Here is a 13,540-nt window from a genome sequence, read left to right on the forward strand (position 1 = left end):
AAAAAAAAAAGAAAGAAAGAAAGACACTTTGGTTGCCTATGGAACTATAAAAAATTAAAAAACACACTTTAGGTTAATATTTTCCTTTTGTTTCTTTCCATTTTTAATTGTTGTTCCTCATGACCAAAAAAGTTAGATCTAATTTAATTATTTTTAATCAGCAGATTTTAATTTTACCCTTTAGGGAGTTGAATCCTGATCCAGGGTCTCTCGAATGCTAGGCAAGATTTCTACATCTCTATACCTCTAGCCGCAAGGACATTAGGTATTTCAAACTTAACTACTGCATGATCAATAAGATGTTTTTTGAACTACAGTTTAAAATTGATTTTACATTTGATTATTAATTTACTTGTATGTATATATTACACACACACACACACACACACACAAGTGTGTGTGTGTGTGTGTGTGTGTGTGCTTATGCGCAGGAGAATGTATATTCCATATGACCTATGGGAGGTCAGTGTACCACTTATAGGAATCAATTTTCTCCTTCTACTACATGGGTCCCAAAGATCACATTCACATTCACTTGTCAGCTTTGGTGGCAAATACCTTTACTCCCTGAGCTAGTTTGCCACAATTTTAAACACTTTATTAAAAAAGACAGCTGGCCAAACATGATTTAAGCTGTTACTTTAGGATTAAAGTACCAGTTTGTCTACACAGAGTTTTCTCTGGGGGTAGTTTGTAGCAACACTGGTTTATGTACTATCTTAACACTGTATATGTGAGGTCTTTCTGAGTAGACTGACATTATGATGAGAAGCTATAATAATCTTTGTTCCTTTCCCATTGCCCCCTTGTGATCATTGACTCTGATCGTCACTAATTTAATGTTTTGTCAAGATGTGCTAGCACTTTAGAGTGAATATGTGAGGACAGATTAAAATCTAGGAGGAATAACGAAATAAACTGCAAAATGAGAGGAAATAGTAAAATCAGTATTTTATGCAAATAGACTCGTGATTTTCTTATTCATAAAAGCTGTCCTACATAAGACAGTGGATTATAGATGCAAAGTTGGTAGAAAGACCATGATCTGGCTGTGGATGCTGCGTCTTGGATCTCACAAATGAAATCCCATCTCTTCCCTTGACAACCCATGAAATGGATGAATGAAATGTTGACAATTACCCTTAAAAAAAAATCAGTGACTAAGTGTAAGGCGGAATAATGTGTTAATTGTAGTTTTGTTATAATCTTCTATGTGCTACTATTTCTAATCTTTTAAGGATTTGTTGAAGGAATTGATCCAGAAATCCAGTGCTCTGTAACTAAAAAGATTACACACACACACCACCACCCCCCCCCCGGGCAATAAGGCCAACAGAAAGAGGAAACCATGTTAGAATGTGAGTTGATAAGATCATAGATTAAGGACGGCATCCCCTTATTTAAGAGTGAAGCCTACATAAATTGGTGAGAGCTTGGGAGTAACACTAAATAAAAGGTAAGCAATTCTTTGAGAAAAGATAGTCAAATATCTTTGTAAGTTTCTGAATATTTGCTGGATATTCAGGTACTTTTCTACCCATCTTCGTAAGCACCCTTGTCTTTATAAATTGAGTAGCATTTCTTGTCATATTGTTAATAGTATCAGTTCAGTCTATAGGGGAAGAAATAGATGTTTGCAGCTCAGAAAAAATGATGAAAATAATGGACAGGCTTAGAAGAAAAGAGAGAACAAGAGGAAGAGCTTAGAAAAAGTGACTCCTTTTCCTGAATGGCCTTCTGGAAGGGGGGGTGTGGATATGAGAAAAGATCTTAAGGAAGGGAAAGGAAGAAATAGAGGGGAAAGATGGGTAAAGGAGGAAGAGGGGACAGGAAAGAGGCAGAAGGAATAGAAAAAAAGAAGGAAGAAAAAACCAAGAAAATTTCAGAGCTTAATTGAAAAGATCTCCATTCTTTTAAGAGCTTTCAGACCTAAAGTGTATACCACTACATTAAGCTGGAAATTGAGGTTAGGTTATTTTTGATATCCAACTTTATGCTAATATAAAGAAGGAATAAGAACCTGTCGAAAAGAACTATTAAAATTTGTTCTAAGAGAATTAGTGAAATGTGCATCAGTAGTGACTGTTGAAAAGCTATGTTACTAAAAAACTTTTGAAGTTTGTTTTTTTAAATGTTTTTATTAATTCTTGGAGACTTTCATACAATCTATTTTGATTCTCTTCACTCCTACTCCTCAGTCCTCTAAGATCTACCACCCTTCCCCACACCCCAACTTCGTGTCTTCTTATTTAATTCAATAACCCATTGAGTCCAATTTGCGCTGACCATTTACTTTTGGATGTAGGGCCGTGTATTCAAATGATCAGCGTACCAGGAACTAGACCTTTAAAGAAACCCCCTCCCCCTCCAGCGAAAGCTATCAGTTATCTATGGCACCTCAGTCAGAAATGGGGTCTTGTGATCCCCCTCCTCCACCCTACCAGAACACGGACTGGGCTTTCTCTTGTGCAGCCAACCCTGGCTGCAATGAGTTCATAAATACAATGGGCTTGTCAAATCCAAAAGGTCAAGTTTTCTTCAGGCCCTCGCCAATCTCCAATCCTTACAGTCTTTCTGCTCTTTCTTCCTCAGTGGTCTGAGCCTTAGAGAGGGCTACTGCAATCTTTTAAAAAGCATCAACCCTTAAGATTTTGATTTCCATCCTTGCTTCATTAATGCATTTCAAGATCTAGCATGTTTAATTAAAACAGTGTAACCGTGATATTTTAGCGGTGACTAGGTTACAGAACGGAGTTTTAGAGGATTAGAAAGAAAAAGAATGATCCTCCATGATAAAAGATCAAGTCAAATGTATCTACAGCCACTCTGTCCTGAAGACAGTCTTGTCTTATCTCAGGAGCTAAACAGGGATGCACAGCCCTTGCTAGTATTTGGATGAGCAATACAACAAAGTGAAGGATATTTACTAATCTGATCTCATGTCCTTTGTTTGGGCTTATTTTCAGGCAAAAGGATTCTTGTGGAAGATGGAGCTGTGTCCATTTTCCAGAGTGTGTATCGGAGCCCATCAGTGGAACCTGACCTGACAGCGCTGTATGGAAATGCCTGAAGAGGACCCACGATTCTGCCTGAACCTGCCACTCTCCTAAAACCATGGTTGTTTCGGGAGTGTTGACTGCCCCGGCAGCGTTGACTGCACCCCACACTGGGACATCCAACACGACATTTGTAGTCTTTGAAAACTCCCATATGAATATTACGACCCCACTACCATTTCAGCATCCTAGCACTGGTCCACTGCTTAGATACAGCCTTGAAACCATGACTAGCACTGGATTGAGTTCCTTGGCAGTGAACAGCACAGCTGTGACCCCAGCACCAGCAGTTTTTAAGAGTCTAAACTTAGCGGTCCAGATTATCCTTTCGGCTCTAATGATATTTATTCTCTTTGTATCTTTCCTTGGAAACTTGGTCGTTTGCCTCATGGTTTACCAAAAAGCTGCCATGCGTTCTGCAATTAACATCCTTCTTGCCAGCCTGGCGTTTGCAGACATGCTGCTTGCAGTACTGAACATGCCCTTTGCCCTGGTAACCATTCTTACTACCAGATGGATATTTGGGAAATTCTTCTGCCGGTTGTCTGCTATGTTTTTCTGGTTGTTTGTGATAGAGGGAGTGGCTATCCTGCTCATTATTAGTATCGATAGGTTTCTGATTATAGTTCAGAGGCAAGATAAGCTAAATCCCTACAGGGCTAAGGTCCTCATTGCAGTGTCCTGGGCAACTGCTTTTTCTGTAGCTTTTCCTTTGGCCGTGGGAAACCCTGATCTGCAGATACCTTCCAGAGCCCCACAGTGCGTGTTTGGGTACACAACCAATTCTGGATACCAGGCTTATGTGATTTTGATTTCGCTCATTTCCTTCTTTATACCTTTCCTGGTGATATTATATTCATTTATGGGCATCCTCAATACGCTTCGGCACAATGCCTTGAGGATTCATAGCTACCCTGAAGGGATATGCCTCAGCCAGGCCAGCAAACTCGGTCTCATGAGTCTACAGAGACCCTTCCAAATGAGCATCGACATGGGCTTTAAAACACGTGCCTTCACCACCATTCTGATCCTCTTTGCCGTTTTCATTGTCTGCTGGGCCCCATTCACCACCTACAGCCTTGTGGCTACCTTCAGTAAGCACTTCTACTATCAGCACAACTTCTTTGAGATTAGTACCTGGCTACTCTGGCTCTGCTACCTCAAGTCTGCATTGAACCCACTGATTTACTACTGGAGGATTAAGAAGTTCCACGATGCCTGCTTGGATATGATGCCCAAGTCTTTCAAGTTCTTGCCACGACTCCCTGGTCACACGAGGCGACGGATTCGCCCTAGTGCCGTCTACGTGTGTGGGGAGCACCGGACGGTGTTGTGAATACCCGAACTCTTGAGACATATCGAGCGTTTATGGTTCTTGATTGACTTGAGTCCCCCCCCCCCTCCGTATGGCTTCTAAAAGTTTTATTGGTTTTTAGAGTGTGTGTGTGCGCGCGTGCATGCGTGTGGGGGTGGGCGTGTAAAAGGAATGGTAAATATTTTGAAACCAAGGATATATTGTAGGAAAGTGGTCACATATGTTTACCTCTAGGTTAAGAAAATGTTAGAGTGTGTGTCGGGGGTGGATTGTTAGTTCAGTTGACTGGTTTTATTTTTTGTAGCATGAATCGGGATTACGCTTCATTGAACCTGCAGTTAACTTGAATTGCAGGTGGTTTTTATGCTGCTGAGGTAAGCTTAGTTGAGTTGATAAGTTCCTTTTCCTCTCCCACAAGCCACGGACGCTCATCGCTTTCTTACTGGAGTCAAATCCCTCTGCATCTCAGTTGGTAGATGTTTAGTTTTACTTAAAAACAAAACCCAGGGAGGTTAGTGGCGTTTTTTATAGATTATTCCAGTTTACTTTGGAGCACTTTAAGAGACAATGTACAGATTCGTCCAGTTGTATTTCTTAGGATCGTTTTTAATACATGACATACTGTGCCGTGGGAGATAGGCATTGATGATGTCTAGGTAGACGGCTTTTATTAAGAATGTTTTAGCTGCATGTACAAATTCAAAAGGAACACGTCGGGATGTTTCTAAGCACAATGGTGAGTTTTCAGAGCCTCTGGGAAACACTGAGGAGACATAGTTCACTATGGTGAACTTCAGGGAGGAGCAGGAGAGGGTGGCTGCTCCAGCCTGTGGCCGTCCTGCTGATTCAAACATTGGAGGGAGCACCAATCTGCAGTGGTGCAGTATGCAAGGCGTTGTGCAATTGTGTGTCCTCATGGCTTTGTGTGTGTGTGTGTGTGTGTGTGTGTGTGTGTGTGTGTGTGTGTGGTAGGCTTCCTTTATTTCCTTTTTAAGGGTGAAGAAAGCCAAGTTTCAGAGGGACAACAGTCCTGCCCAGGGACTTGGGACGAGCTGGGCTCCAGACAGACATCTGAGATGCAGACACAGCTCTTCCATTGTACCAGCTAGGCTTCTCGCTCATCGCAAACCTGCCATAGTCAAGGGGAACTTCTCCTCTCTCTCTCTCTCTCTCTCTCTCTCTCTCTCTCTCTCTCTCTCTCTCTCTCTCCTGTCTTCTTCTCCTTTCTGAGACGGCTCAAGGACTCCTTGAAGTTGCTCTGTGTCTGGGAAAGACTTGGGGAGTCTCTACAAGAAACAGCAGATCCAGCCTTTCAAACGGAACTCAAAGATCTGATGATGACTATAAACTTGAACCTATAAAGCAAGTGACTGACAGTTACTGTGTGCTCAGCTTACCTGCGTGCAGGCCTTACCCTGGCAGCTTTGGAAGTTTCCAGCCATCTAGCTGATCAGTAGTAGTTGAGCCTTTTGTCTCAGTGCTTGCCTTAGCAGAGCTGAAGTGGTGAATAAACTCAGGTAGGTCTTCCACAGAGAAGGCAAGCTAAACCCTGGTCTGAGCTTCGATGAACTTTAATAGGTCGGGCTTTGGGTTTTTCATTCTGTTTTCTTTAGTAGTCTGCCGGTTCTGGTGCATCCAGAACCTTGGTCAGCTTCTCTTTCTTACCAGTGGTACAGATAGACCAGCCAGCCGGAGTGGAACTGCAGACTGGAGCCAAAAGGGCTGGACGCATGGCCTTCTGGCTGAGTCCTGGGCTAACTCAGATGTATAGCACCTTTTCGGAATTTTACTGCTTTCTGAGCCATTGGGAAAAACAAGCCTGTGTTTCTTCAGTTACAAGAACCCAAGTTAGATTGCAAGAATTGCTAAGCTTTTACCCAACCCTGAGGGCATTTTGTTGGCCCCTCCATTCCCCCGTCCCCATATGCAAGTATAGTTATAAGAGCCCAGCCAATAGCATACCTATTGTCTGGTCTCCAGTATTACTTTACATTTGCTTTGTTAGCTCTTTTCTTAAAATGGGTGTCTGAAGATCTCTGGCATAGTAATCAGAAATTGGGATGTTGGCAATTTGTTTACAACACCAAGCACCTGGAAAATTCTGCTCTTGAGGCGATTTGAGGCAATTGCAATGGTGTTGTAATTCACCGGCTGCCTAAATACCTCTAGGCACTAGTGAACACTATTTGCCACATTATGTTGAGGTCGCTGCGTATGATAGCCACCTACCTCTTTAATTTCTAATTTATATTTATCAAGGGTAAATATGTCTTTGTCCATTGAGATCACATAGGACAGTAGTAGATATTAGCCATATGTTTTCCATTGCCAATCTAAACGGGATTTTAGGCAGATGTTGATACAGATGTTAAAGGTTCAACGGTCGGGAAAGACAGCGCTGTGAATATTGATAGCATTGGTAGCTTCTGAGACCTCTTTTGTGACCGTAGTTGAACTGGGTTTCTCATTCTGTATCCTTGCTTGTGTGCAGTTGAAGGTACTCTCTTCTGGTTCCTAGGTGAGTGCTCTGGGGACACAGCAGAGCTAGCAGGAGCAACCATGGGGAAGGAGACATTGAATAGCAACTCTCTTTACACTGGATAATCTGGTCAGACTACAGTTTACAGATCACTTTAGATATTTTAATTATATATACATTTTGAAAGTTTTAGGAAAAAGATACTGTGGTGCACCGTTAAGGAATTTAGGTATAAAGTTGCATGTCGCCTATTATTCTGTGTTTTCTTGATGGGGAAAATACCACTCCAAACCACTGCTGACTGATGTAAGCAGAAATTACTTATTTTTCCTCCTAGTTAATATGATGCATGAAAGAAATAAGAAAATATTTGTTGTTAAAGAACAAAAAAAAAAGAGTAAAGAGACATTTTAAATAGTTTGCAGTAGTAATATTTAAATTTAATACTTGTTTGAATATCCTCAGGAAGGCTAACAATACAAATTCCTGGGCCTCTGGGTCAAAGGTTGGATGCAGGAATGTTTATTTTCTTTTTGTTGAGTTATTTTGCCTGATTCCGGTTCAGATGGTCCCCAGAGCACACTTACAAGAAACACTCCTGTAGAAAATAAGAATCTCCTTTAAATACCGTCTGTTTTATCTTAGAGTAGTTGTGTGTTGGGAGCCAGTAGTGATACGCCATGAAAGGCAGTCCACATGGTATGTGCCTGTCCGGTTGCCACGTGGGCTGGCACAGATTTGGCCGGCACCAGCTTTCCTTTCTTTGCACTGGCGAAGGCTGATGAACCATGTGGTTTCACAGTAGGGGTCAACAAATGACTCACTAATTGTAAGTCATGACTTCCACAAGGCTAATTAGTATAGTTTTTTTTTTTTTTTTTTTTTTCCTGCAGATGTCTCTATAGGGCATCTCTTCATTATATGTAATTTCCTGGAGAGAGTGAGGGAAATGCAAAGGTTCATCTAATTCCTAGTTCTCTGCTCAGACCAGGTGCTCAGCTGGAACGTGAAGTAAGATGTGAAAATAACCTTTCAATCTTCATACTCTTGTTGGTGACAAAGATATTTGATTTCTTTGATCTTTGCTTTGTTTACATGAGAATGCGTCGGTAGAGAGCACAAACATTTCCACATGCTTGCTATTTTACCCTGTCATGATTTTTATTTGACTTCTCATTACGACTAGACTCAAATTTATTTCCATAACCATAATTTTTGATGAACTGAACTTCACCTTCATTGAAGATACAACTTTTATAATAATAAAAATATAAAAGCACATGTTTGTTCTTGCAAATAAACGTTAGTACATTTCTTAGCTATCAATAGGTACTTGTCATTTGTAATTAAAATTAATTTATTTTAAAATGGCACCGAGCCTTTAAATGAATGAAAAGCTTTTAATTTGGGGTTGTAACATTTAAATATCGAAAGTATGTTTATTGTTTAATATTCTTATTACAACCAAGAAAAGAGCTACCAATAAAATATGAATAAATGTTTACTATTTCTAACGTGGAGTTGTTGTTTTTTTTTTTAAGACTTCATTTCATCCTAGAAAATTGTGTTACAAATAATGGAAATCCGAGTTTCATTTCAAGTTCTGCTCACTTTGCGTCCTTGGTTTTAAATAGCTGTCGAATCTGTTTGCATGTAACTGTGTTCTAGTTTTAGAAGTTCTTGGAGTAGCTCTGGCTGAAATGAAATTTGATAGAAGATGATGGGTGTTAAGAAACAGTGAGGAAATTCTGTCTAGGAGAATTTTGAAAATGTACTGCTGAGTCACTTAAAATTATTAGCATTTGGGAGGCAGAGGCTGCTGCTGTGTAGACGATAGGATTCATGCTGCAACTCCAGTTCCAGACATCCCTTTAGATAAATACAGGGAGGATTTATCTGAATACAAGAGGCTAATGCCCATTAGATGTGAGGACCTGGTTTCCTGTCTTTCATGTGCAGCTGAATGTATTTCTTCATTAAACTTATAAAGAAAGTTACACTGAATATATATAGTCATTGTTTTCTTCCGAAACAAAAGGTAAGAGCAATTTAGCAAAATAGAATACCATGCTGCATTTGAAGCTACGTATACCTGTGAAAAGAATGGATCCATCTATATTAGGGCCAGAGCACAGCAGCTTCTACCTTAAGACATTAAAAATGTAAGCAGTTGGCTTTGCTGTAGAGTGAACACAAGTTCCGCGGCTGTGTGGAATCATATGTAACCAGAAAGAGAACTCTGGTAGGAGATTATGACATTTATTGAAAAAGTTAGCACAGCTGTAAGGTTAGAAATGCAGAACCACATGGACGAATGGACAGGCAGGCAGAGTCAAGTGGGAGGTGTCCATGGCTGGAATTTCTTCTTTGGAGAAAACTTAGCTCTGTCTTTTAAGGATTTTGATTAACTCAGAGCTATCTACCTGTTCCTCACCCCCATTGCTAGGGTGATAAAAACATGTGCCATTAAGCTTGGGTCCTCCGCTTCCTCCTCCTCCTCTTCCTCCTCCCATTCGTCCTTCTCCTTTCTCTTCTTCCTTTCTCCTCCTTCTCATCCTCCTCCTCTTCCTCCTCATCCTCCTCCTCCTCCTCTTCCTCCTCCTCCTCCTCCTCCATGTGAGTTCTGGGAATCAAACTCAGGTTCTTATTCTTGCAAGGCTTTACCAACCTTACCAACTGACCTATTTCTGTAGCCCTAATAGATTCATTTTTGTTAGTATAGTGGAGAGTAATGGAATGTTTAGTTACTTATGATTTTAATATTTTTATCACACAAGCCTAACCAATAAGAAAAGGGATGTATTTTATAGAGAACCAATAGGCTGGTACGGTGAGGTAGAGAGTTGCAGCTTTTCAGTAGTTGGACATGCAATATGATCTAAGCCTGGGTGTCCTGAGATCCTGGAGCTGACATTACCCTCCACCTGTTCTGGAATTTATTGCTATTACCTTTGTTCCCTTGATTAAAACTTCTTTGAGAAGTTGGTTGTTGGCAGGCATTTCTTTCTGCTTTGATATCTCTTGGGCTGTTCTTATTAGCATAGCATCTATGAATCATATAGAAAACATTTTTTTTTCCATGACAGGGAGAAAGACGGACTTTTCTTGTGCAACTTCATCTATAGTCTCAAAAGCTGTGATTATCTTAGATTGTAAGAAACCACACTATTTTAGGTTACTCTGTGTGAAGATTGCTATTGCTAAGCAATAAATGGTTCTATATAATCTAGAGACAATTGGCTTCAACAACAACAACAAAAAAATCGTAAAACCAAATGGAGGCAGAAAACCGAAATACAGAAGTATAACATCTCAGAGGTATATGATGGAAACAAACGAGTGGCCTCTCAGCCATTTCTCTCCATTCTTCCCCCTGGGTTCACATTTCCTGGAAGCTACCATTCCTGGGGGCAGAAGTCCTGTGTCCTGTGCTTGTTCACTGCTGCTGCCTTTTATCATGGCTGCTCACACAGAATAGTGTCCCCAAAAGTACAGAAAAGGAACCTTCTGATAACAGAGTCTTGGCAAAATCATAGGCTGTAAGCCACAAGAGCTGAGTCAGGGCCCAGGTCTTAAGTCTTGCAATCCAATGACATACTTACTCCACTAATCTCTTGCTTAATGGGAGGAAGTAATCCCGGTCATTGGTTTGATTTTGATTTTTCTCTCTGATGTGTCAAGTAAGATGAAGAATGAGTACACCCAAGAGAGATGGTTGGTAACTTTATTTTGTGGACCTGAAAACCTGAAGAATGGTCTACCAGTGTTTGTGATTTCTAGTGCACAGGATGGAGGAATCCATCTGCCACATTCCTTTAAGGCTAGTCTGTGACTTTGTCTTGTGGTCTTGATTAAATGTGGAGGACCTCTGCTTTTCAAAAGACACAGGGAGTACATGATTTATGAATGCTCACTCTGAGGAACTGTGTGCCAGGGACTGTGTGCCAGCCTGAAAGCTGTGCTGCACCTCTTCTGTGTGGTCTAAGTGTATTTGTAAATGAATGATGCTGGTGATATGGGCAACTGTGTACTACAGCTAGGAAGCTGTGGTATGTTGAAAATGTGCCCAGGAAAGCTTTCTATTGATGGTTTTTGACATCTATATGTCAAATACCATTTTTTAACACTTCCCACAGCTCTGTGGATTTGAAATCACTGGCACCCCAGATTTGGCAGGACTCTACACATTTCTATTCAGCTGTTCTTCCTGATTGGAGCTATTAATAGCTTCAGGGAAGTGTATAATTATCTCAAAGTAGGAGCTAAAGATAAAAAGCTGCTTGAGATTTCAAAGGAACATTTAATAGTTGTTATTATGTAACATTTATTAATATGCTCACTGTGCTTCATTGTCTTTGCCGGGAAGACACTGGGAATAAAGAGTCAATCCAAGATGTGACACGTGGATGAATAGACACAGAGGTACATTAGCATCCCGTTAGAACAATAAGCTACTTTAGTTAGGAAAAAAAAATTTAGAAAAGGAAAAGGAGACAGCCAAATCAGACTGGAGTCTTGCAGATGTCCAGAGAACTTACACATGCCAACCAAGCTGGAAAACAAAGATGGCTGGGCCCTTAAGAGCAGAGTTGGAGAAAACACATGACTGTCCTTTGTTAAATCAGCTTAAAAATTTGCTTGACCAAGGTGACTACTGTTTCTGTTCCATGAATAAGCAAATACTAACGGACTTAAATACTAAATAAACAAGTAGAACTGGCTAAAGCAAAGTAAAGGTTTTAAATAGTTACATTTGTCAACTTCTGGCTAAGGCTGTTACTGCGCTTTAAAACCATGAAACATCCACATCAAGTCACATCAAGGCAGACATTATCATTATTTTGATGTCTGATGGTTGATACAGATACTATACTACCTTTTTTAAAAAAAATGAATCTTTTTTCTTTATTTTAATTAGATATTTTCTTCATTTACATTTCAAATGCTGTCCCCTTTCCTAGTTTCCTCTCCTAAAGTTCCCTATACCCTCCCCCTGCCCTGCTCCCCAGCCCACCTACTCCTGATTCCAGGCCCTGGCATTCCCCTGTACTGGTGTATATAATTATTACAAAACCAAGGGCCTCTCCTCCCATTGATGGGTGACTAGGCCATCCTCTGCTACATATGCACCTAGAGATATGTGCTCGGGGGTACTGGTTAGTTCATATTGTTGTTCCTCCTATAGGAGGCAGACCCCTTCAGCTCCTTGGGTACTTTCTCTAGCTCCTTCATTGGTGGCCCTGTGTTCCATCCAGTAGATGACTGTGAGCATCCACTTCTATATTTGCCAGGTACTGGCATAGCCTCACAAGAGATAGCTATATCAGGGTCCTGTCAGGAAAATCTTGTTGGCACCCGCAATAGTGTCTGGGTTTGGTGGTTGTTTATGGGATGGATGCCCAGGTTGGGTAGCCTCTGAATGATTCTTCCTTCTATCTCAGCTCTGAACTTTGTCTCTGTAACTCCTTCCATGGGTATTTTGTTCCCCATTCTAAAAATGAACAAAGTATCCACACTTTGGTCTTCCTTCTTCTTGAGTTTCATGTGTTTTGCAAATTGTATTTTGGGTATTCTAAGTTTCTGGGCNAATATNCACNTATCAGTGAGTACATATCATGTGAGTTCTTTTGTGATTGGGTTAGCTCACTCAGGATAATATCTGGAGGATGATATCCTCCAGATCCATCCATTTGCCTAGGAATTTCATAAATTCATGGTTTTTAATAGCTGAGCAGTACTCCATGGTGTGTAAATGTACCACATTTTCTGTATCCATTCCTCTGTTGAGGGACATCTGGGTTCTTTCCAGCTTCTGGCTATTATAAATAAGGCTGCAATGAACATAGTGGAGTATGTGTCCTTATTACAAGTTGGAACATCTTCTGGGTATATGCCCAGGAGAGGTATTGCTGGATGTTCTGGTAGTAATATGTTCAATTTTCTGAGGAACCTCCAGACTGACTTCCAGAGTGGTTGTATAAGCTTGCAATCCCACCAGAAATGGAGGAGTGTTCCTCTTTCTCCACATCCTCACCAGCATCTGCTGTCCCCTGAATTTTTGATCTTAGCCATTTTGATTGGTGTGAGGTGGAATCTCAGGGTTGTTTTGATTTGCATTTCCCTGATGATTAAGGATGTTGAACATTTTTTCAGGTGCTTCTCAGCCATTTGATATTCCTCAGTTGAGAATTCTTTGTTTAGCTCTATACCCCATTTTTTTTAATAGGGTTATTCTTTGTTTAGCTCTATACCCCATTTTTATAGGCTTTCTGGAGTCCAGCTTCTTGAGTTCTTTGTATATATTGAATATTAGACCCCTATCGGATTTAGGATTGATAAAGATCCTTTCCCAATCTTTTGGTGGCCTTTTTGTCTTATTGATAGTGTCTTTTGCCTTACAGAAGCTTTTGAAATTTTATGAGGTTCCATTTGTCGATTCTTGATCTTACAGCACAAGCCATTGCTGTTCTGTTCAGGAATTTTTCCCTTGTGCCCATATCTTCGAGGCTTTTCCCCACTTTCTCCTCTATAAGTTTCAGTGTCTCTGGTTTTATGTGGAGTTCGTTGATCCACTTAGATTTGAGCTTTGTACAAGAAGATAAGAATGGATCAATTCTCATTCTTCTACATGATAACTGCCAGTTGTACCAGCACCATTTGTTGAAAATGCTGTCTTTTTTCCGCTGGATG

General features: G+C 40.6%; 1 protein-coding gene across 2 annotated transcripts in view; it reads left to right on the top strand.

Annotated features, from left to right (window-relative positions):
* The window catches only part of Gpr63 (G protein-coupled receptor 63), a 45,427-nt gene extending 40,144 nt beyond the window's left edge, over window positions 1-5,283 (top strand). The window contains exon 2 of one of the 2 annotated variants that reach the window (XM_029533388.1): window positions 2,967-4,413. In XM_029533388.1, the coding sequence (XP_029389248.1) occupies window positions 3,115-4,392 (1,278 nt within the window). In that variant the 5' untranslated portion in view covers window positions 2,967-3,114 and the 3' untranslated portion in view covers window positions 4,393-4,413. Of the gene's footprint in view, window positions 1-2,966 lie in introns of both variants that reach the window. The other variant, XM_021222394.2, reaches the window with a different exon arrangement.
* The last annotated feature ends 8,257 nt before the right edge of the window (window positions 5,284-13,540 follow it).

Source organism: Mus pahari, chromosome 22, assembly GCF_900095145.1.
Source record: "Mus pahari chromosome 22, PAHARI_EIJ_v1.1, whole genome shotgun sequence".
NCBI lineage: Eukaryota > Metazoa > Chordata > Mammalia > Rodentia > Muridae > Mus > Mus pahari.